This window comes from Lampetra planeri, chromosome 15 (genome assembly GCF_965212315.1).
Source record: "Lampetra planeri chromosome 15, kcLamPlan1.2.h2, whole genome shotgun sequence".
NCBI lineage: Eukaryota > Metazoa > Chordata > Hyperoartia > Petromyzontiformes > Petromyzontidae > Lampetra > Lampetra planeri.
In genome coordinates this window covers 1,527,425-1,552,878 of record NC_136121.1, presented here as the reverse complement: position 1 = coordinate 1,552,878, position 25,454 = coordinate 1,527,425, and the positions used below count along the sequence as shown (strand labels likewise).

Sequence of the window (25,454 nt, the reverse complement as noted above, 5' to 3'; positions counted from 1 at the left end):
TACTGTAATATTGTAACCTGTAAGAACAATGCCACATCCATTCCGTTCCTTTGTTCATTAAGGGGGTTTAAAACGAACGTCCAGGGACTATTACGGAGGTGAAAAACAATTTCAAAATATACGAACTGTGGGCAAATTAGGCCCACACCTCAAAAACGAGTTCCCCATCAGTGGCCTCAACGCAATAATCCACTAATGCACCACCACACCTTCCAAACTTCCATGAGCGACACAGCAGTTGTTAGGCAGGTCATTTGTACTTTGACAGGGTGACTCATGGGCAAGAACTGTTAAGCAGAAGCCTCTCTGCATTTGACAGGTGAAAGCATTGTTATCGCTTGTGTGTTGCTGATTGGAAGTCGCCTGCCTTGTCACTCTGCATGAAGCTTTATTATGCCTTTCCGCAAGTCATCTCGATGGCTAAAACAGGGCACTGCTGGTAAGAGCACCTAAGCAGGCTGCCAACATTTCAATTGCACAGCCTAAACATCATCTCAGCATAAGAAGAGTTGAAGTACAAAATAATTATAGCCGAGTATCGTTTATAACTTTTTTTGTGCTCGATTGCTGGGGGCCCAATTTAAAAAGGCAGCCACCCAGCCATGCTGACTCCCGAAGGCGGGAAACCTCCTACAAGCCATGCCCAACGTGACACAGTTTATGCCGATGTCACCAAGCCCTGCCCATCACCTCCCATCCCACATCACATATGGGAAAAGAGGTGACTGTTCTTCTAAAATATTGTGTTATCTGATTAGTCGAGTGGTGAAGCCGATAACTGATCATACTGGAATGGATGAACTAAATCATCGGGAGAACCAAGCTCGACAAATCATCAAAAAGTCTGAGCTTGTGCTGCCTGCAGGGACATTGTGATGGACGGGTGATGTTACACACCAACTGATCTGTTTTTGCCTCAACTCGTTGCATACATCAATATAGAAATGGAGGCATTGTGGATATAATTACAAGGTATCTAAGCTTTCATTCAATAACACCTGGGTCTGCGTGACATCTTTATCTGCTTTCACTATTTTATATGCCTGACTAGTTACACTAATCCTGGTGCAGACACCATGTCACGACTAATGGAAAATGACAGGTGTTGATTTAAAACATTACAATAGCATAGCATAGAGTACAGAATATGTAATATCTTTACGTCTTTTTTTTCGCTACAATAAACAAATTTAAGGTTCGCAAAATAACATTTTCTCAGTCTGCACAAAAGACACTTTATTAAAATAAAGGTGTACCGAATAATTGTATTATGCGTAACCATAACGTGACAAAATGGAAACATGAAAACAATAAATTACACATTTCACTGCATTAAACATCATTAGACACGGCAAAGAAAATCTCAAAGTAGAAACAGGGGCACGCATTTTGTCAGTGTGCTTTTCAAGGCTGTCAACATTTTACTTTAGATACAACAGCTGCATATTTTAATTATCTTAATCCATTACTATTGATTGGTGAAGTTGTCTCTCAATCCGTTGGAGAACACACACACTCCAGTGCTTGGTTTTTCAATAATGAAACACATCGGAGAACTTCAGCCCATTATTTGTGTGTGCAAATAGTGACTTGGGTGTTTGATGAACACATCTTACACAACTGCCATGCAAACAAGCGGCAAGTCAGCAAAATAATCTGAAAGGACGGTCCATTCAGAGATATGAAATTTGACGTTATACAAAAACATTGAGTTTTACCGTGTGTTGATTTGTACCGACGTGTAGGTAGGATGTACTCACTGGTACACGTGGTGATGTGCACAATAATGATGGGTGATCTTCCAACTGACCTTCTTGCTTGATTTATATTTCCTACCATACCTTGGACAGCACTCAAAATCAAACAAAGCAGCATTATATTATCTGTGGACCAATCAGAAGCACTCTATGCTTGTGTCAAATACATACCATAAAAACACAAATGTGTACATCCACACAAATATCCATTCACAAACATGCGGAGAAACCTTTGCTCATAACTGAAAGAGTAGCATTTCCCACTGCAAAACTCAGTTGCAGACAGACATATAAGCATGTGAAAGGCTCTAACAGAATGAGAACAATGAGGGCATTGAGATGTTTTTTTTATACTAATTATGTAATGTGAAAATATCAGGGGACACACGACTTGCCTAATATATTTTAAAATATATTTTTTTTCTATTTCAACATGGATTGTACAATGAAGAAACAAAATGACTGCGGTTGTGCACTGCACCTTGGAATCATAATAGCTCTTAAGACATGATTAGATGGACTTCCCCCCCCAGTAAGCACATTTCTGTTAAATCAAATGTATCGTTTATTATTCTGCTTGTTTAACCAGGAAAGCCTAACTGAATTTTGACACTCTTTCTCAGTAGGGTCCTGTCAATTGTTTTCAGTTAGGGGCGATGCTACTGCTGAGTGTAATCCCAAATGAGTAATTTTAAGGTAATTTTTCAGCATTGGGATGTTTGGCCAATAGCAGTTACATTGTATGGTGTGTTTTATCTCAACTATGCCCATATTTTAAGATGTATTGGGAATTTCTACCTGTTGGCTATACATTATTTTAGAATATTTTATTTTTGCTATATTGGAAGTGTGAGGAAATCTACAGACAAACACACAAATATGATGAGACACGCCAATCAAACAATTCAGATCTTCAAAAAAAAATAGATTCAACCACCCAACATTGCATCACAGCTAACCAGTGCTCCCCATCCCGAGGCACACCATCAACCCCAGTCTCTAAGAGCAGCTGTGGGCAAGGGGCGAACGTGGCGTGACAAGCTCACGTGGGCACGCTCGCCGGCGTGCTGTCAAAGCGGGGCACGAGCACCGCCTCGTCACTCGACAGCTGATCCTGAACTTGCTGCCGGAACAACTCCCGCACGCGGTTGAACTCCATGATGTCTCGAGGCTCTTCCTTCAGCCAGAAAGCGTCAAATTCGTGAAACAGGTAGCCTGCGAGCGCACGGGACAATTGCAGGACCAGTCAAGGTCAAGTTGCAATGGAAGATGAAAAATATAAATGGTGCAGATTCATTGTTCACAATTTTGCAGTGATGCTCGCTTGAATAATTTTAAGCACGACTGTTATGAGAATATTGAAAGCGATTGCAGCTATTGTAGGAATAAAAGAAAACGTGAATATACTTGTTTATCCAAACAATCCTCATGGCGTCTCAAGGTTATTTTCTGGAGGGTCCGAGTTGGAATGTATGGCCAATGTTTTATTGCGGCTGAAGCGTCATTTATTGTGTTTACTGCATGTGAAAAGGCAACCAGAGTGCCTGAAGTTCATGCATGCGAGTGCAGAACAATGTGATCCTGTGAAAAAGTGCAACGTGCTTACACGTCAATTCTGGATCAAATGAACTGCATTCGTCTATCAAATGACATATGAAGGTGGCAAGCAGCAAAACATAACAAAGATCCCCGCATGCTTTGCACGACAGGTTGCCTACCGTTTCCGCACACATTCTGCACAGAGGCTTGATAGCCACCAGTTCAAAATAGTAAATATTTGTGGGGGTTTTTTTTAGGCAGCAGAAAAACAAGACCGTATACTGGTCTCATCATCAAGACTGATCAATACATTACAGCCATTGGTGCCTACTGTTGCCATGAGTGCCTAAGGAACTTGTGTTGAGCAGCTCTCTCCCAACAAAATTTTGCCCAGCCTACGTACGACAAAAAATGCTTACATTTGGTGCAGTCGTCGTTGTTACAAAACACTTGCCATATATTTCCAAGATATATTACCGATTGTAAGTAATGGACTTCCGTGAGAATTCAACTGTTATGTTACGGCCACGAGTGTAAGTTATTTACAGTTTGATAAAATATGCTTAGCAGGATCGTACTGAACTCAGGAGTCTTGAGATCCAGTGACACTCTCACCATAGTGAATGTTTTTGGTTTAACACGTAGGCTTTCACGACCAATATCATCCATACGAGGTTTTTTGGGTTAGATATATAAAATATATAAAAATATATAAATGTGTCGTTAAAACCCGCCACCACCCGACACAGCCAACTAGTAAGGGTTGTCACGTAAACAGAATGTGCCAATTCGCCACTAGTACAGCACACCGGTGTGTTGGAGAGCCAAGTCACGACATTTACAATCTAAGTACGACGTTTCGCCAGTAATTACAACTAGCTTCATCAGGCGACAGGCAGATTTGTGGAGAAGTCTAATTGTTTCGTTCCTTATATAGAGGCGTAGATGTGGTGACCACGCTTATGCGCTCTTCCGCAAAGTGGGGGGAGGGGGGGGATTACTGAGTCAACGTACATTATGCATGTTAATTATGCGAGCCCTTTGATATGTTCCTTCCTGTCTATTGTTTTTATTAAAATAGCCGTACCAACGGTAATCCCTATTGAAGTATGCTGCCCTTTATAGGCATGCATTTAAATTATGTATTATTTCATGATTCGCTTCCACGCAACACTAAGGCGGTAGCTATCCGAAGGGTTAAAATTATTTTGATTTCTTTCAATTTCGATAGATTCTCGAATTAGACTTGGTCAGTCATAGCTAGTTTTGCACAGAACTTCAACATTATCAAAATCAATCAAATGTCCAACAAGGACAAAGTGTCCAACATTTACGACGTTAATATGCTACCATGGATCAGAAACTTGAGTTACGTTGCATCTTCCAACATGACTCTGAACACATTTGAACTAAGGGGCCATCCATTTAGAACGTACGCAAAAAATCTGTCAAAACTTCACCCCTCCCCCCCTCCCTGCACAAACACGCGTACTTTTTACACCCCCCCCCCAAAAACTGCGTACGTACGCTTAACCCCCCCCGCCCACCCGAATCCTATAGAATGGCCAATACTTAATCCACGCAGAAACAATCAAGGGTTCATAATATTAACGTGTTTAAGCAAACAGATAGTCCACCGCCGGACGATCTAACTCATTTGAAGGCCAATGTAGACAAATTATTATCGAGGCATCACCCCCCCCAACCCGTCTCCTATGCGTACGTACATTGACAGTAGACCCCCCATACGCAAGCGTACGCATTTGGGTTAACCCCCCCTCCCCCCTCCATGCTTACGTACTAAATGTATGGCCCCCTAAGTAGGTCTGTTTTCCGATGTGACTTCGCGTGAAGCTTTTGTTTTTCGAAGCTTTTGTTATTAAAGTCTTTTTGTGAGTTTTTACCTATTAAACCATGTTTTATTTTTTATTTCAATGTTTTTATACAAGAGCCCCGTACAAAGCATGAGCAACATGGGGAGAGAGGGGGGTACGGATATTGAAGCCCGAGGTAATGCCACTACAGGGCAGGGGATTAAACCCTGTGAAATACGGCTGATAAAAGTAAAAACACATCAGCAAGTACTGTTACTACTGCCTATGGAAAAACGGGGTCCGATTTCTGACAATCCTATTTCCGCCGACAGCGTTCCTTGGAAGGGCATTGTGTCGTAAAAGCGGAGAACGCCCGTGTGTACATTGTGAACCACTCAGCAAAAATTAACCCGTAAAAACAAAGTTTTTCACTATAAATCCTTTATATGCGTGGCATCGGTTTTATTTTATTATTCATTTCTGTTTTTCTTGAGTAAGAGTTTAATTTTTATCACATTGGTATTTTAAATGAAATTTGAAAAAAAATGTTCCTAAAAAGTGGAAAATTTAGGAAAAAATTTTTCACGAAAATAAATTGTCACGCACAACGAGTCTGTGTGCAAAATGTCAGCTCGATTGGATCACGGGAAGTGGGTTAAAAAACCGACCGAAAGATTTGCACGGTCGTAAGCGCTCAAGCAAGCAAGTGAACTTAATATAAAGGATTTAAAAATGGTCTGCATCCTTACAGAAGGCCTGGTGGAAGTGGACGAGCCGAGGTGCAGCCGGAATGATGTTGTAGAAGTGGCTTTTCATTGCGCCAGCGAACAGCAGAGTGTAGGCGAGCTCCGTGATGTTAATCCCTACAATGGCGTAGGAAAACCTAAAACAAGCGGCACACACGTGTGTAAGTCAACACACGCGTCGAACACATTGTTACTGGAAAATAACACAAGAAACTTGCCAACTAACGTGTACAGGCGCGCATGGCAATGCATCAAATGTAGTTTGACAAGTTTTCACATTTGGCTCATGATGTACGATGAAGAGGGGGGGCATGCACTTGTTAAAGTAAATCATCGGGTCCGAAGCAGAAAAAATATATTAAAATGGATACAAATTACACATGGAGATAGTTAGGGAATGGTAGTTAAGAAAATAATGTCAAAAGACATAATAGAATCACAATAGGCATCTGACTATTTGAAAGAACTGCGTAGCATTGCAGTGCAGTTGTTGAGAGGTAATTGGAATTGAGAGAGCTGCAGCAAGCAGATAACTGGGGGTCAGTGATGACATTTATGAGAAAAGTTAACCATAATGGCATAGGCACAATGCCTTTGCAAACAGTTCGGCCTAATTTGTAGCAGTATTGACCAATGCAAATAATAATATAACTATAACGTTTTTGGAAGACATGTTCTAAAAATACATTTTAAAGTAAGATGGACAATTATAATTATCAGTCCACACTGCAGCTTTTTGCCATGGGAAGCTAGTGTACAAAACAACATACTGTAAGCAAATATTTGAGTGTAGTGAAACAAGCAATGCAATTATAAAACACACAACAAAATCTGAAAAGGTTCATCGATGAAATAAATAGGTACGAAAACAATCACAACTAAAATAAATAGACAACATTGCAATAAAATACTGGACTGGAAATTGCATTGTAAAAAGTTGAAGGTTCAATGCATTTTTAGTATGACATCACGAAAGTCGTACGTGCTCAATTACAGAGTGGGTGTATCAGAATAAAATGTCACACACTGAGGAGGGCATCAATGCTCGACACATCCGAGGCAATTATGACAAGCACCATTGCACAGCGGGGTGGGAGGGGAGGTGAACAATTTTTCAATGGACCCCTGGCTTTACACGCGCTAAGTAGGCAGCGACCATGAGGTGGTGGAGGACTGCATTTATGTCATAATGTACATAATGACACCGGGGGGTTGCGAGACAAAGACCGAGATATGTATTCCATTAGCAGGTTGTTTGGGGGCTTTACTGATATCCAATCACCCTTAACATGCCCGCTTCTGGATGCTAAGCAGGACTGAGGCCGCTTCGTATTGAAATGGGCTGGCTACCAGGGCTTGCCGGGTGCTGTAGGCCACGTGCACAATCATTTTTTATTCTTAAATGTATTAGAAGTCATCTTCTTGGTTCTTTCGATAAAGTCACGTAGAAGGGAAGTAATAAAATAATTATTTTTTGTCAAGGCTCCCTTTTCCCCCCCTTCCAACCCAGCTTAAATATATGCTCCAAGCATGGTGCTGTTTCATTCAGACGCTGTCGCCTCGACAGAATTCTTTTGTCAAGGCTCCCTTTTCCCCCCCTTCCAACCCAGAATTATTTTTTTGTCAAGGCTCCCTTTTCCCCCCCTTCCAACCCAGCTTAAATATATGCTCCAAGCATGGTGCTGTTTCATTCAGACGCTGTCGCCTCGACAGACCTGGTTTTCACCTGAGGACGGCTGCTTGCGTTGTGACCGAAACGTCGTGAGAATTATTTGATTGTTTTATTTTTATTATTTTCTTACTTCCCTTCTACGTGACTTTACCGAAAGAACCAAGAAGATGAATCCCTGCAGTCACGAAAGCTTTAAATCGAAATGTATTGGGAGTGTTAATAAAATTAAAATGGGGTCAATGCAATGATGTGCAAACCAGAATTTGTGACCTAACATTTGAATTACAGAAAATATGAGTAATTCATAGTCACTTTCTTGTCTATTCATTTGAAAAACATTTCATGATATTTCTGCAATCTTCCTTGTAAATGTCTTATGGAAAAATATACACATGGTATGCCACATTATTTCCTTTGCAAGCTGACATTTGAACTTTGTAAATATTTGAGGGATACACGAAGGTGTACTGACGAAAAAAACATTTAGGTGAAACATTGAGCTTTAATAGCAACAAAAACCCCCGTAGAACAGTTTTCAGTTTATTCAGGAAACTGAATGGACAATTCAAAAAGACCCCTGAATGAAGGCCAGTCTTTCTTCTTTCACTCCCTGATGTGTTCATGTGAAATAGTGCGCATGCTGTAACAGAGGACTGACAACATTTGTAAAAATGCCTGAGCTTGAACCTTAACCTGGGTAGGGGACTTCAACGCAAGCTCTTAAAGAGTTTACTGAAAATGAACACAAAGACGACACTATCAATCTTTCTCTGCAGGTATACTATGTCAATGTGAATTGTGCACAACCTAATACGCTGAACATATGCAAATTTACTCTTGACATGGGCTACTTTGTTAACATTATTTTATCCAAGTGCCAAAACTATATAATACAGAAAATAGGTTTATTTGGAAAATGCAAATGAATGCATCTCATTAGCATTGGGTTACACAAGGAGCCCAATGGATCAGCATAAACTTCTGAAAGTCCCATGAGAAATATGAGATGTTGTAGGTAAGACCCTTCCATGAAGTGTTGGGACCAAAAACAGTTATAACTAAATTGTAAAATCATAAACTGCTTGATGTACAATGGGTAATTACAGCCAAAATGTTTCCGAAAATAAATGAAGTGCAACTTGACTAATTCTGGGTCACTGAGAATGAAATTTATGCTTAAAATTGTTGATTGGCTGTAGTTTTAAAGATATGCTACTGGGTCAGTATATACGACCCTTGACTTGGGAATGGCTGAAGATAAGTGAGTTATAAAGGGATCTCAATTTAAACCAGAAATGACTAAAATACATATTTGACTGGATCTATGAAAAAATATATGACAGTACTTGCTTTTTGAGCAAAACAATGAATTATGCAATCTGAACCTGGTATTGTGTCATACATGACATGAATTGCATCATGTTATTCCTCGAAGTCATGGATGATGCAATCATAACTAGGCTTACATCCCTCTGCTGAACAAATTGTCCTACATCAGCTCGAGAAATCATGCAGTGTCGTGCTCTCTTATTTGTCAGTGTTTGATTTTGAAAAGGGACGCATTTATGTTTAGCCAAAGTGAGCCGAGATGCCTCGTACTTGTGTGAACAAAGCAGATAACTTCTGCTATGTTTGTGGTGAAGTGATTTTTGCATCACAAAAGCGCAGTATAAGCACTATGGTTAAGAAAGCCTATCACCTCTATTTTGGCTGCAAAATTCGAAATCTGGACAAGATGTGGGCCCCATACATATGCTGCAACACTTGTGCAACAAATCTTCGCCAGTGGTTGAACAGGAAAAGGAAATCTATGCCTTTTGTAGTGCCAATGATTTGGAGAGAGCCAACAGATCATATCAGCAATTGTTACTTTTGCATGGCGCCTCCAGTTGGGAAAGGTGTGTCAAAGAATACCAAGTGGACTGTCCATTATCCAAACATTCCATCAGCTATATGCCCAGTACCCCACGGAGAAGGACTACCGGTTCCTGATGCACCAGAATCATTCTCACTTGAGTCAGACGAGGAAAAGGATGAAACTTATGGTCCTGAACCATCAAGGTCACGTGATCCAGATTTTCTCCCATCGTCTTCCTCTGAACCACTCCTCATTACACAAGGTGAACTGAAAGACCTTGTCAAGGATTTGGAACTACTCAAGAGTAAGGCAGAGCTGTTGGGCTCCAGACTGTTGCAGCAGAATCTCCTGGCAGGTGATGCTAGGGTTTCCATATTCCATGACCATCAAAAGGATCTTGTCCCATTCTTCTTCATGGAAGGTGATCTTGTAGCCTACAACATCGATGGTCTGATGGCAGCCCTCAACATCGTTCATGATCCAGATGAGTGGAGACTGTTCATTGATTCATCGAAGATGAGTCTTAATGCTGTTTTGCTGCATAATGTAAATGTTTTGCCAGTAATTCCAGTTGGTCATGCGGTCCATATGAAAGAAACCTATGACAACATGAAACTACTTTTGAGGTGCATAAACTATGACCAACATCAGTGGCAGCTTTATGGCGATTTGAAGGTTGTTGCTCTCTTGCTTGGTCTGCAGGCTGGATACACAAGGTACGAGAGATTCTCACTACATCAAAATAGATTGGCCACTCCGACAGTCAATGGAGCCTGGGATGAGAAATGTTCAGCATCCACCACTTGTTGAATCAAGGAAGATTTTGTTATCACCCCTACACAACAAGCTTAGTCTGGTGAAGAACTTTGTCAAAGCCATGGACAAAACACGAGCAGCTTTCAAGTACCTCCATAGAAAATTTCCAAGGTTAAGTGAAGCTAAGATAAAGGAAGGTGTCTTTGTTGGTCCTCAGATTCGTGAACTTATTCGAGAGGATGCATTGGATGGTGCACTGCGTGGCAAGGAAAAGACGGCATGGAAAGCCTTCCACAGGTAGTGGCAACAAATTTTCTCAGAAACATAAAGGCAGGACACTACAGGGAGTTGGTGAAAAACCTCAAGGCATACAAAAAGCTTGGTTGCAACATGTCACTAAATATAAATTTTTTGCACTCTCATCTAGATGTTTTCCCACCGAACTGCGAAGAAGTGAGTGACGAGCATGGCGAGTGATTTCACCAGGACATTGCAACAATGGAGAAACGCTCTCAGGGCAAATGGAGCCCATCAATGCTTGCAGACAATTGCTGGACAGTGACGAGAGATGATCCATTTAATGAATACAAGAGACAAGCCAAGAAGCGCCGAGTAGACACTGAATAAGGACTAAACTATGTATTTATATATGCATACGTTTTTAGCGTTTCGTTTCATAATACATTTTAGTTATATAACCCTTTCGCTGATTTTTAAAGTATTACATGAACAGAACAGGTGACTTGTTATCATGTAAAGCAACCATAAAGACATGAAAAGACCTAGGTTTATAATTTATGAGTAAAACTCTACTATCTACGCAATATACATAGATGTAAAATGTAAAAACTTAAATATCTTGGGAAAAGTAGCCAATCAGTTGTATTAAACTGTCATATTTGAATTCAGCACCTCAAAATCCACAATAAACAGCACATTTAATCTCTGAAGCAGACGACCTCAAAAAAATTGTAGACCAGTGTAATCTAAGATTTGTTTAATAACCTCGGATCTTTTGAGGCAGAATAAATAGAACTGAAGAAATGTCAAATTAATTTGTGTAATAGGTAAAGTGGTCAAAAAGTCCCACAATTGTGTTTAAACACAACGGTGCCATGTGGATTTCCGAATACATAAATAAAAAATCTCAGTCAAGACAACCAGCGGCGATCATGCTAGATATCCTGAGCTCATAGACACAGACAGACAGGTAACCCGAATAGTGAAGGAGTATGAATTAGTACAGCTGTAAGAGCCTAACAGGAAAAAGATAAGCAGTGTTAATGCCACTGCCAGTCTGGAACTTAGTCACCTCATTGTATTGGTCGAAATATTGATCCATCACAGTAAATGTAAAGCTTGACTTAAAGCTTTCGTGACTGCAGGTATTCATATTCTTGGCCCTTTCGGTAAAGTCACGTAGATAGGTTCAAAGAAACAAACAAACAAAAAAACAACGACGTTTCGATCGATGTTGTGATCGAAACGTCGCAGTTTTTTTTTTTACGTATCTACGTGACTTGACCGAAAGACCCAAGAATATAACACAGTAAATCATTCCATGCGTATTAGCATGCCTCACATTGTACAATGGTACCCCGGAGATCGAACTTAATTCATTCCAGAAGGCCATTCGAACACCGATTTGTTCGAACACCAAATTAATCTTCCCCATAAGAATTCATGTAAATTACATTAATTGGTTCCAGACACAAGAAATCTGTCATTATAAGGCATTTTTACACGAATTTTACAGTAATTACATGCATAAAATCATACAAAAAACAAGAAACACAATAAATAAATGGAATAAATGATCTCTATTCTTAATTCTATCGTGGTTCTCACAACTTTCGTTTTTGGCTTATCACTACCACTAACCTTCTTAGGAGACATTGTGTATGGATAAACACACAAAAACACTAAAATAAAGGAAATTAACGAAAAAGTTCAGGAACGATGTTTTGCGGGTAACTGCACTGGGTGAGAGCTACGCGTTAACTGAGCCTCTCACACAGTAAAACCTTTGTCTGGGCAAGCATCATGCACGGTGGCCATACGCGTCTCAGCCGTACAGGTTCTTTCAAGTCGCGATTGCCCGTTCGACCTCCGAATTTCGTTCGGTTTCCGGGGCAAAAAATGTTCGGAAATAATTCTAGATTTGAAGCTTTCGTAACTGCAAGGAATCATATTCTTAGGTTTTTTCGGTAAAGTCACGTAGGTACCTACGTGACTTTACCGAAAAAACCTAAGAATATGTTCGGAAATATTGTTCGAATACCGATTTGTTCGAGTTCTGGTGCATTCGATCTCCGAGGTTCTACTGTATATTCAAATACTATTTTTTTAAAGTGCTGTAATTCTGCTCACATTTGTAAAAATAAATATAATTACCAATTGCACACTCCCCAATGCTTGGAGTGATGGCACAGTGGTTAACGAACTGCCCTACAAACCAGGCAACCTGGTTTAGATTTTTGGCCATTGTAAACACCAGCGCCAAATGGCATATCAATCAGTCCTGGATCCCTTACTCCCATTCACCAGCCTCACTTGAGCAGCATGATGAAAAATGGCTAAGCAGCTCTACAACTGACACAGCTTGGAAAGAGGCTTTCACCGAGCAAAGAATTGACAAAATAAATAAATATGCCTTCAGCAATATGGTGCCCAGAAGAATCGAGCTGGTTGGGTGGCTAGGGTAAGATTGTCACCCTTCATCCCCTCAAACATTTACAATTTCCACGGAGCCACTACAAACACCAACGTGAGAAAGAGGAAAAAAACCGAACGGTATATAAAAAAAAAAAGATAAATGTAATGTTGCATTGAGATTCCTGTCCAAAACTAAATTATATTAACTTTTAGATGTTATGAATGCGGCAGGGGGCTTGGACCATGGAGCATTTGGCGCAAGCCTTGAAATATACCACACCAGTATTTGTACAACGCGACCCGATGACATTGTGACGTAGGTCAAAATGAGTCACATTCCCCTTGTGAGCAGCGCCTCTCAGCTGTGACACCCGTGTACGCAGATCAATCAGGGTTTCATGACAACCGACCCTCTGGCGCGTGAGATGAAAATTCATCACAGGGAAGAAAAAAATAAAGCAATCAAGCGCTTGTTTTTTGTTTCGCGATTAATTCAAATGCTTCTCATTTTTGCCAAAATGCGGCGGTACACACAAGTCACATAGAATAAACACACTGCTTTCTCACCTGCTGCTGCAATCCAACATCAATCGGGTCTGTGTGCTCTAGGTCTGTGTACTCCTGAACATAACAAAGCCAGCCTGCAACGTTCCAAAAACTTAACATAAATACATCTCCAATTGAAGTTTCCCACTGAGGACAATGAGATCTGCTAGATTGAGTGCGCCTGCTATTGCTTTGGGTAATCATAAAGCACCAGCGGCCCAGTGGGTTATCTATAATTATTGACATTTTGCACGCTTACACAGAACACCCTGCAGGGAAGGTGGCAATCTGTGCCGTACAGATAAATGAATCCAACATAACAGTACGACACGATGGCAACATTGCTCTTTATTACAACAACAAAAACCCTACAAGGTATTTTTGTTCGCATGGCTTAAAGCCTTTTGCAATAAACAAGCGTGCAAAACTATTGACTTTCAATACCACCAATTTTCCGGTTGCATTTGTTTCTAGATGACAATCTTGAACTCGGCTCAGCACTACGGAGTGTCTTCAGCACGGCACTGCCCAATGGCCCCAGACATTCGTTTTGACTGCAGATCATTAGTCGTGGTCTCTCTCCTCAAAGCTTTTTGCTGCAGCGGGTGGAATCCTTCAGAGTGACGAGAAAAACGCCTTGAAATTTAGTCTCAGGCACAATACAACTGCATTGAATGCTACACCGCTGCATAACTACAGATGCAGTTGCCCAATGACCTATGAGATTCAGACCGGCAAGAGACGGCGGGGAGGTGCATAACTTCAACTAAGTTATGCCTAATCATTCCTTGGATTAATCTGACACACTCAAGTGCGGGCAAATGTATATGGAGAACGGTGGGAGAAAAGGACATATTTGTTGAGTGGTATCCTTTGGGATAAAACACACACACATCACTTTAATCAAGACAATGGCTTTAACCCCATATTAATGCAAACCATTCAGATCGCAGCCCAAATGTACACAAACTCACGCATATTCGTAGCCTGGTATAAAATTCAGTGACATCAAAATAAAAAAAACGTGTTGCTCCTTTTTCAAAATATGTAACATGTATTGTTTTTTACAACGGCCTTGCATTTAATTTGCATATCCTGCACCTCCGATAAGCACGGCTGGCTACGTACGGTGCGAAATAATTTCAACATACATACATCTCCTATGCAAAAGATACGCGAAATGTCAAAAATCTTTCACCTGGTTATTAAGCAGCCCATCTATCTAGAAGGCGAAAATAATTACAAACAAACCTGACATTCTGCCCAAGCAATAACATTTGTTAGCTACAACAAATAGTTTGCAGGGTAATCGAAAAAGTAAATTCATTAGTTCTTGTAAAACTGTGCGCGCCATCATTGTGTCAGTGCGATCGGTTGCCGCAATCCTTGTCTCGACTTCATTTCCAGTAGCGTTGCACTTGATTAAGAGTGCGTACAAAATTCGAGGATCGGAACACAACGTTCAATGTGCGACCTCATTGGCAATATTTGCACGGGGTTACTTTATTCATGGGACCATTGAACGTTTGAACATCTGAATCATTGCTGGAAAGGGTAAATAAAGCATATTCTTGTTTCATCAGGGTTACACTTTGGTTCTGAATTAATCGCTGGAGTATATTCGTGCTCGCAGGTAAGTATGCTGATCTCACTGCTAATACGAGTTACACACATTACAAGGAAAAATGGAAGCGAGATAGCAGATGCGTGTGCAGTGATGAATTACGACTGTATATTTATAAACTCTTGAGAAACGCCAGCAATGTTTGTATATGGCATGCATACCTAGAAGAACAGTTTTCAGTAATGGTAAAAGGATCTCCCCCAATGTAACGAGCAATGTGGTGGTGCTAACATCCACTGGCAGCCCAAGTGGTGAGAATTCCATATTCCACAATGGAAACCAGCGCATCCATAGGATGATCAGAACAAATGCTATACGTGATAGATTATGCATACATATACAGTTCTGGATTCGCGGGTTTCGCATATTCACGAGTTACTAAGTATGTACTAATTCCCTATTTGTGCCCCACCGAACTCCAGTATTCGCGACTGTACGTATTGCCAGATCACCGACATCGGGGAGGTGCGCACAAAATGTTACTACATTTGAAACGGTCTGCTACGAAGAGAGGCATGCCCCCTCGGCTACCCGCATAGTCCTCCAGCTCGCAGTAATCCCGCTCTGAACTCGCTATTGTGCATTTTTACTTCATACGTACTTACAGTCGACTTCGTTTGTATATTTTAGTATCAACGATTTGGCTGCGAGGTCCATTAAAAAAAGAGAGCGTGTAGCCAATCAAGGAAAGTGTTGCGGCTAGCCCTCCCCAGAGTGCTAACATGACAACAACTGTGCGGAGTTGTTAAGGCCTGCATCTCCCGAGGAGTCATCCCTACTAGATTCCTCAACATCACCTCCTTTGTCTTCAATGTGACCCTCGCGAAGAGAGAGGGATTACTGTACAGTTACACCCTATTCAATTCCATTCAGTGGAATGGATTTATGGCAGTACCGAATACATATTTAAGCAGGGCAATTTTTTTAAATTTAAATTTAGGACATTTTCAAAATATATCAATTAATCGCTACTCTTCAAGTTCATCGTCATGAGAGACGAGATGTTGTGTTACTCTCCACCACATGTTTAATTTTCTTCAGAGAACTTTTTGTACTCAAATTTTATTTTGCTTATATTTATCTTTAGTCTGACTTTGTCAAATTCCCCGATCATTTCCTCTCATTAATGTCCAACAATTGTTATAACGACTATGTCATCGGCAAATCCGAGCGGGTTCATATATTTACCTTTACCTCTCCAACTAAATTTTCTGTAAATGTTCTACCTCAATAAAAATTATTAGCTGAAAATGGAATGTTCACAATAAACGAATATTCACAAACAAATTCCCGTGCAGATTTTCCATTTTCATCTATCCCATTTCTACAATTACACATTTCAATCAGATTTCAACAGATTGTGCATTGCACTCGGCACTAAAGGACTTTGTACGATTTATTCAACTAAAACTACTTACAAATTATATTTTTTATTATTTTCTTTCCTCAGAACTTAAAAAAACAGCAGACTATCCCTAGCAGCGTGTGAATATTCTTCCCAACTGACAGAAAATATTATTTATTAAAAAAAAATAGTCCAAGCTAGCCTTTTCCAGTTAATACATTTACATTGTCAAATTCATGCAAGTGGAACACACATTAAGGGGTCAATCAGCTAAACAAAAAGACACTTCTTGGCATTCCGTGCGTGTAGTGATGAAACTTGAGGCTGGGAGCGCAGGGAAATAACACTTTAAAGGTGGCCTCCACAACCTCCCGGGTGGCCCCCAGTACTATAGTCCATTTGCAAAAACATGCGAAGCAAGTTGTCTTTTATTATTACTAGCCTACATAGGGATGGTAACATGCAGCAGTGGATAGAGAATGCTTGACGGTGAGGAACATTTGAATGTGCGAGGGCTGTTTAAAAACAGTGACTTGAGCTCGTACCCCGATGCTGTTCCCAGATAGTGAGGGAAAAAATTATTTGATCCCCTGCTGATTTTGTACGTTTGCCCACTGACAAAGAAATGATCAGTCTATAATTTTAATGGCAGGTTTATTTGAACAGTGAGAGACAGAATAACAACAAGAAAATCCAGAAAAACGCATGTCAAAAATGTTATGAATTGATTTGCATTTTAATGAGGGAAAAAAGTATTTGACCCCTCTGCAAAACATGACTTAGTACTTGGTGGCAAAACCCTTGTTGGAAATCACAGAGGTCAGACGTTTCTTGTAGTTGGCCACCAGGTTTGCACACATCTCAGGAGGGATTTTGTCCCACTCCTCTTTGCAGATCTTTTCCAAGTCATTAAGGTTTCGAGGCTGACGTTTGGCAACTCGAACCTTCCGCTCCCTCCATAGATTTTCTATGGGATTAAGGTCTGGAGACTGGCTAGGCCACTCCAGGACCTTAATGTGCTTCTTCTTGAGCCACTCATTTGTTGCCTTGGCCGTGTGGTTTGGGTCATTGTCATGCTGGAATACCCATCCACGACCCATTTTCAATGCCCTGGCTGAGGGAAGGAGGTTCTCACCCAAGATTTGACGGTACATGGCCCCGTGCATCGTCCCTTTGATGCGGTGAAGTTGTCCTGTCCCCTTAGTAGAAAAACACCCCCAAAGCATAATGTTTCCACCTCCATGTTTGACGGTGGGGATGGTATTCTTGGGGTTATAGGCAGCATTCCTCCTCCTCCAAACACGGCAAGTTGAGTTGATGCCAAAGAGCTCCATTTTGGTCTCATCTGACCACAACACTTTCACCCAGTTATCCTCTGAATCATTCAGATGTTCATTGGCAAACTTCTGACGGGCATGTGTATGTGCTTTCTTGAGCAGGCGCTGCAGGATTTCAGTCCTTCACGGCGTAGTGTGTTACCAACTGTTTTCTTGGTGACTATGGTCCCAGCTGCCTTGAGATCATTGACAAGATCCTCCCGTGTAGTTCTGGGCTGATTCCTCAACGTTCTCATGATCATTGCAACTCCACGAGGTGAGATCTTGCATGGAGCCCCAGGCCGAGGGAAAATTGACAGTTCTTTTGTGTTTCTTCCATTTGCGAATAATAGCACCAACTGTTGTCACCTTCTCACCAAGCTGCTTGGTGAGGGTCTTGTAGCCCATTCCAGCCTTGTGGAGGTCTACAATCTTGTCCCTGACATCCTTGGAGAGCTCTTTGGTCTTGGCCATGGTGGAGAGTTTGGAATCTGATTGATTGCTTCTGTCAACAGGTGTCTTTTATACAGGTAACAAGCTGAGATCATGAGCACTCCCGTTAAGTGTGTGCTCCTAATCTCAGCTTGTTACCTGTATAAAAGACACCTGGGAGCCAAAAATCTTTCTGATTGAGAGAGGGTCAAATACTTATTTCCCTCATTAAAATGCAAATCAATTTCTAACATTTTTTACATGCGTTTTTCTGGATTTTTTTGTTGTTATTATGTCTCTCACTGTTCAAATAAACCTACCATTAAAATTATAGACTGATCATTTCTTTGTCAGTGGGCAAATGTACAAAATCAGCAGGGGATCAAATACATTTTTCCCTCACTGTACATGTTATCGATACTATACCCGGTTATGCCAGAGGTAAACAAGAACAATTGTCGCATTATTATTTTAGAAATGTTTGACTTATAAATAAAAGCCGAAAACCCCAACGGTGTTAGTTTTAGCTAAGATTGTTAAAATTTGGACCATGCAATAATATTTTCTGCAATCAAAACGTGTAAATGTAGTTTCACATACTTAGTTAAATAGTCAAGCGAGAAACTAGAACGATGACGCCTTTCCACGTGACAACCATCGGGAAATAATTGCTGCCACTGGAAGATGTACAACAACCAAGGTGTATAATTGCATACTGCTACTTATGATGAGACTAAGGTTTAAGGGCACTGTGTGCAACTGAATTAGCCTCTACAAAAGTATTCTGCACACAGTACAAGATTATGCAAGCATCTCACAATAAATGAGCACTGCCTTTACCAAAAGAAGACACGATGTGATAATTGGAAATGGTCTCAACAATGAGCAGATATAGAAGGGCCAACCCAATCCAAACAGCTAATTACATATTTATTTAAGATTGAAGACCTTCACATTTTTTCGTCTATCAAGGTAAACCAAGAGCCACCAATTGAATGTTGAAACAAGCATTACATAATTTTCTAACGAAGTCAAATAAACAGGTTTCAGAAGCAGACCTATATTTTCTTCCACAGACTATTCTCTAACAGGGTGATGTACTGCCCTGTGAGAGTTTAGAATGGATTAATTATATATGATAGATAATATAAAATACAAATAACTAATATTTAAAAAAACTTGTAAATACACGCTTTAATTAAATGTACCGTACGAGTAATGGCAGAACTCCACGACTCCAGGAAGTGGCCCCGAGGCTTGCCATAACGTAAGGGACAGTGGCGATTTACAGCCAACGTGAGTTGAGCGTGGACAATTAGACCCAAGGCGAAACATAACATATAAAAAAGATGGTTTAAAATGTTTTTTTTATGATAGAATATAGTATTGTCATCAGTATGACATAAGTATACCAAGTTTGCAGTCAATACCATATTGGCAAGTGGGTTAAAATTGAGTTACAAGATTTGATACGACAACAGACAGAGTGAGTTAAATAAAAGCGTGTAAAAAGAGAGCCAGGTTTCAGCCACCTGTGGTTGAACTATATACTCAAGTGTTGGAAGTTGCTGGTCTCAGCCCAGTTACCAATGACTCATAGTGTTTACACTAAAACTTTTAGTGAAAACCCACATATTTGGATTATAAATGTCTATTTTGTCATGCAGCACGCGTTCTCTACGTGGCATATAAAAGTGTAAATACCAACGACAGTATTCCCTTGTTATTATCCATGATTTTGGCTTTCAGCAGAACTCTATATGACTGCATCGAGAGAAAGTGATGAGATAAAGGGAGGTTAAAGAATGTCATGCGAGAAAGTGGTCAGATAAAATTAGGAGATAGCGATGATGCATAGCATCATCATAATTTAAGATAAGTCAATTTTATAAACTATTATTTAATACACTAATTTTTTTCTTCATGTTTATTATAACAATTTTTGTATTATGATCATTTGAATGCATTCAAAAGCTTATTTATGTATTTATTTAATATCATTATCCACGAAATGCGCTATTCACGAGCATCTCCGGAACGTCTCCTTCGCAAATAACCAGGGAACACTGTAGTATGAATAACCATTTCGTGCATCAACTTAATAACTACTGGATCTAGTGGAAGGAATCAAGTTATGGCAAGGTGTGGTGGCAGACAGCATTGGCCATGATGAAATGCTGAACTCGATGAAGCACTCAAACTAAGTATGTGTAGCGTAATAGCGCCATCTGTCGTCCAGCAACGGCAACTTCGGTGGGGTGGACGAGCATTACACACGCCGGTGAGCCCTTACGTGGATGTGTCCGTAGGGCAGAGGAACTGGGGCAAGGGTCACAGAGACCCCGTCTGGAAGCTCCTGGAATCCGCTAGTGGGTTCACGAAGGGAGGCGCGGCCAGGGCAGAGCCAGGCCGCGCCGAGGAGGGTAAAAGCGGACAGCGGAAGCGCATGGCTGCCGGTTCTGGGAAGTGGACTAGTCTCGTCGTTGCTGTCGTCTTCGCCGCCTACGTCGCTGCCGTCTTCGCTAGACATTGCGCGGCCGGATAGTTGTTGGCTGTCTCAGTCGATGCCGTTAGTGTAACACGGTCAGGGTTGGGTCAAGGTTAGCTGTACGACTTGGGAGAAGCGAGGGCAAACCTGTGAACCTGAAAGTGTGAATAAAGAAGGTGCCTCCTGAAGAACCTTGTCTCCCACTCCATTGATACTACATATGTATGCTGAACTTCTTTCGCACCATACGTAGCCAACCAGCGCTAATCAGAGGTGCGGGGCAATGACAGAATGTGCATGCTCATTTTCAATGACAAGCAATGGTGCTTACAATCCACCATATATTCCTTGCATGGGCCCACCCATGACGATCACTTTGTCAATGTCACGTAGGTCAATGCCACTGGTCAAGCATCGACCTGAAGATAGTCTGATACCCTCTTGAAGGTAATCCTAAACATCTGTACTACGGACCACTAATATTGTTTGTTCATGTTGTAAAATGTACATGGCAAAGTGTCTGCAGCCAGGAAATAGGAATACTGCCCAAAATTCCAAAACATCTCAAAAACGTGACACATGTAATATTCTGACTATTTAAAGAGCAGACACCTGAAAACCACATTCTTTACTTGGCTTTGCAGATTGACTTGCATCAATTAAATATTTAAGCAGGAGATACCAGTAGGGGTATCTGAGACTCAGATGCTGTTGTTACATGAGTACCCTTTTGTTAGCCACAGGCAATTTCCAAAGTAGATAACAGGCTGTAATACAAGTGCAATGGCTTAACCTAACAATTGATGTTACATGATCTTTGAGGTCAAATCTAAGGCAGAGTATGTCCTTTGGAAATGTCCCTTGGAGAATCAAACATTGACTCCAAGGAACAAGACTGAATGGTGACTTAACAACCAGGTTGTGCAGATTCTTACAAAGCTCAAAGGTAGGACAGTCAATCTTCCAATGTTAATGCAGTTCCTTCACATGCTAACATGCCATGCCCTGCTGTTATTGCATTTTGTCTAAACACAATCAGTATTTCTGATAGTAGGAATGATTTACACATATTGCAAAGACATTCTGGATAGCTATTGTCATAAAAATGTAAAAAGGGCTTCTGATATGGTATTTGAATAAAAAATTATTGCTTCCTAGACATTGCCCAGTGGATACATCACATGTGCATGACGTACAAGAAATCATGGGTAATGCTAACGACACAATAAGCCATGTCATCACTTGGTGTATTTGTGTATGATACATTAAACATGGTAAGTTTACCTGAGCTGTCTTTCCCTTGCCTCCCTGTATGACAGGTAGGCCAGCAATACACATAAAATAAATGAAATACATTAACAAAAATGTGGAAAAAATATTGGACTGCAAAAAACAGCAGTAATATCCTTTTGCATTACTATAAAAATTACCATTAATGCTTTTCATTTCAGTGTAACATTTTAAAGTTTGTATTTTACTTCTGAAGTTACCTTTTGTTTGATACAATAACTGGATCATACTTCTTAAAATCATAAATGATACCCATCTACACCATACAGGCACCATATTTTCTCCAAATGCTTCCCTTGAGAAGACGAGCTCATTACAATTGACTGTAGTCTTGAATTGGTTTTAAAGCAAGGTTTATACTACATTAAAGTATGTAGTATCCATACCTCCACAATAAAAGTCACACATTTTAACTAACCAACAATACAATCAATTGTCAGTCAAACACCACAATAGGCTGCAAATCTGTTGCGTACATTTTGATTGAGTAAGGGTTATGGTCAAAATCAAAAGGGCTGATCTTGATTTGAAGCTTTCGTGACTGCAGGAATCCATACTCTTTGGTTCTATCGGTAAAGTCACGTAGATGGTTCTCTCTCTACCCATGGTTGGGGATGCAGCTTTGCGGATTGTGCGGTCAGAATATCCATTCCTCTGCACGTACGCCAGGCTCTCAGGAGGAATGGATATTCTGACCGCACAATCCGCAAAGCTGCATCCTCAACCATGGGTAAAGAACCATCTGAGGACCCAATCAAAACCATCACCTTGCCATACATAGCAGGGGTCACCAAAAGGATTTCCAAAACCTTGAACAAACACAAGATCAAAGTTTGGTTCAATACAGTACACAAAATCCGTGATTTGATCCCATCGGTGAAGGATGCGATTTCCAGACATGCAATGTCCTGGTGTCTATAAGCTGAATTGTGTCTGCGGCAGCAGTTACATTGGTGAAATGAAGCGACATGTCTCAGACCAGGTTCGCGAACACAAAGCGGATTTGAACCCCCCCCCCCCCCATGAACTCCTGCAGCCACGACTCTACACCCCCCCCCCTTCCAGTGCCTATATAAAGCCACAACAGATAATTCTTTCTCAGCTGATGACGGACGCTTTGTTGCGACCTTAACGTCGTGTTCTTTAATTATTTGTTCGATCTACATGACTTTACCGAAAGAACCAGAGAGTATCAAAAGGGCTGTTTGACAATTCTAACACAGAAGGGCAGAAATATTTTAGCCAAAGGTTGTAGAAATGTATGTGCATGCATGGACAGTGTTGGGATGGTTTTAAAAAAATAAGTTACAGCAAATATTTATTAGCCGTGGGGTTTGGGAGTAATGCAACAATCATGAATTTGGTCATTAACGATGTGCAAAGACCGCTGCTGTCCTCAATTTGACCCCAGTTGATGACACCACAATTACTCCGTTAGCGTTTTGTAATTTAACAAGAGACTAATCGAAAAAAACTATAAAAGCAGGGCATCTGATTATATTATTTGATTACACACCGAATATGGAGTAATTATAAGGACATTAGCAACACTTGCCATTGGTAATGTGCCGATGGTAACACGTTACCAACAATGTGCTTGGAATATAATTCACAACAAAACTGCCAACCAATGTATATTCACGTGATCACTCATTAATTTAGTTATGTAACAGGAGTACATTTTAATAGAGGTGCAGACTGACAAAAATAAGCAAAACATAATGGAGGATGCAAGGTTGTAACACGCATAAGAACATATGGACACAAGCGCATGCAAATGGCGACACGCAATTACACTCACATGTATAGTGCATTGGTCGCAATATAATTTTTCAGGACACATTCATATCAATTTCACAAAATGACAATCATCAGTTTTCCATACATTTGCAATTGTTTCTCGCATTTGTATTATATTGTTTTGTGCTGTGCTGCACTTCTGGTAAAAAGAATGTTTACTTAAAAGGTATTCAACTGCAGGTCACTTTAAGCCTGACTTAAGTATTTAAATCATTGCATCTTTACAAACTATAACTTGTAGTAAGTAACAAAATACAAAGTTGAATAATTAAATTAACTAATTACATACTATATACCTTAACCCAAGAATTAGCGCAAAGGCCTAACAACTTAATGGGTAAACTTACGACTTAGAACTTTAATTCTAGTTTGTTATCTTATGATTTAGCAAACAAAGTATTAAATAAATAGCATCGGCGTTGGTGATCAAGATACGATATTTTGCAGAACATGCTATACAATTATCGTGAACCATATATCGTACTGCACAATGTGGCATCACATTATTGCGAAAAACCTGAAGGATATAAGGGAGTTTGCCAGTCCCACTACATTCAAATCTTATTGGTGACAGTAAATCATTGTGTGCCGCACAGCCAACCGATTGTCAGAAGAACATTTGCAGTTCAGTCATTGCTTTATCAATGCCGTACATTACATCATAGATTTTTAAGGACATTAACTGCAGTGGATAATACAAATCACATACACCATGCATATGTTTTGTACAGGCGCACAAGTGTATTATGCATGCATATAAATCCGATTGCATGCTTACATTTACATGTTATACAAGTCCGCCATGGTGCTAATATGGAGGTACCACACAATAAAACGTTGATTACTCTTTATGCAAACAATTATAAGCCAATAATTGTTCAGTGTTTTATTGTACCCAATGCATCTTCTTGTGAGACATTTTCTGAATGGGTCACACCCCACCGATTATAATCAATAAAGTACAACTTGTCCACAGATTGATTTGTGTACACAATTGCTCCTGCGATGCATTGATCCAGAATGGGCATCATTTGTGGACAAATGAAATATAATTTCATTTCAGTGATGAGCAAATTCACGGACTTGGGCTATTTACATTATGAAATTACGGGTGAGTGGTTGTATCTGACACAATTCGGCCATGCTTGCATCCAATCTCAAAATTACTGTATCCAAATGGCCAACGGAAGAGTCATTCGGAAAAGTGATCAGTATCAGATACTAATAGTCAGCTAATTATCACTAACTTACCAAATAAAAAGTGAATTTATCACTTTTTAGTGAAGAAAGTACTTTAAAAACTGGTAATCTAGTCACGTCGTGTTGTGACAGAGCTCTTGACATACAGTGAGGGAAAAAAGTATTTGATCCCCTGCTGATTTTGTACGTTTGCCCACTGACAAAGAAATGATCAGTCTATAATTTTAATGGTAGGTTTATTTGAACAGTGAGAGGCAGAATAACAACAACAACAAAATCCAGAAAAACGCATGTCAAAAATGTTATAAATTGATTTGCATTTTAATGAGGTATTTGACCACCTCTCAATCAGAAAGATTTCTGGCTCCCAGGTGTCTTTTATACAGGTAACGAGCTGAGATTAGGAACACACTCTTAAAGGGAGTGCTCCTAATCTCAGCTTGTTACCTGTATAAAAGACACCTGTTCACAGAAGCAATCAATCAATCAGATTCCAAACTCTTCACCATGTCCAAGACCAAAGAGCTCTCCAAGGATGTCAGGGACAAGATTGTAGACCTACACAAGGCTGGAATGGGCTACAAGACCATCGCCAAGCAGTTTGGTGAGAAGGTGA

The 25,454-nt window shown here is 40.3% G+C and overlaps 1 protein-coding gene across 3 annotated transcripts in view; it reads right to left on the bottom strand.

Moving 5' to 3' along the window:
• Positions 1-1,210: 1,210 nt before the first annotated feature.
• LOC144722599 (ELMO domain-containing protein 1-like) overlaps positions 1,211-25,454 on the bottom strand; it is a 48,562-nt gene continuing 24,318 nt past the window's right edge. For all 3 annotated transcript variants that reach the window (XM_078600822.1, XM_078600820.1, XM_078600821.1), the window contains exons 8-9: positions 5,860-5,993; positions 1,211-2,972 (exon numbers count right to left, since the gene is read on the bottom strand). In XM_078600822.1, the coding sequence (XP_078456948.1) occupies positions 2,800-2,972; positions 5,860-5,993 (307 nt within the window). In that variant the 3' untranslated portion in view covers positions 1,211-2,799. The remainder of the gene's footprint in view (positions 2,973-5,859; positions 5,994-25,454) is intronic.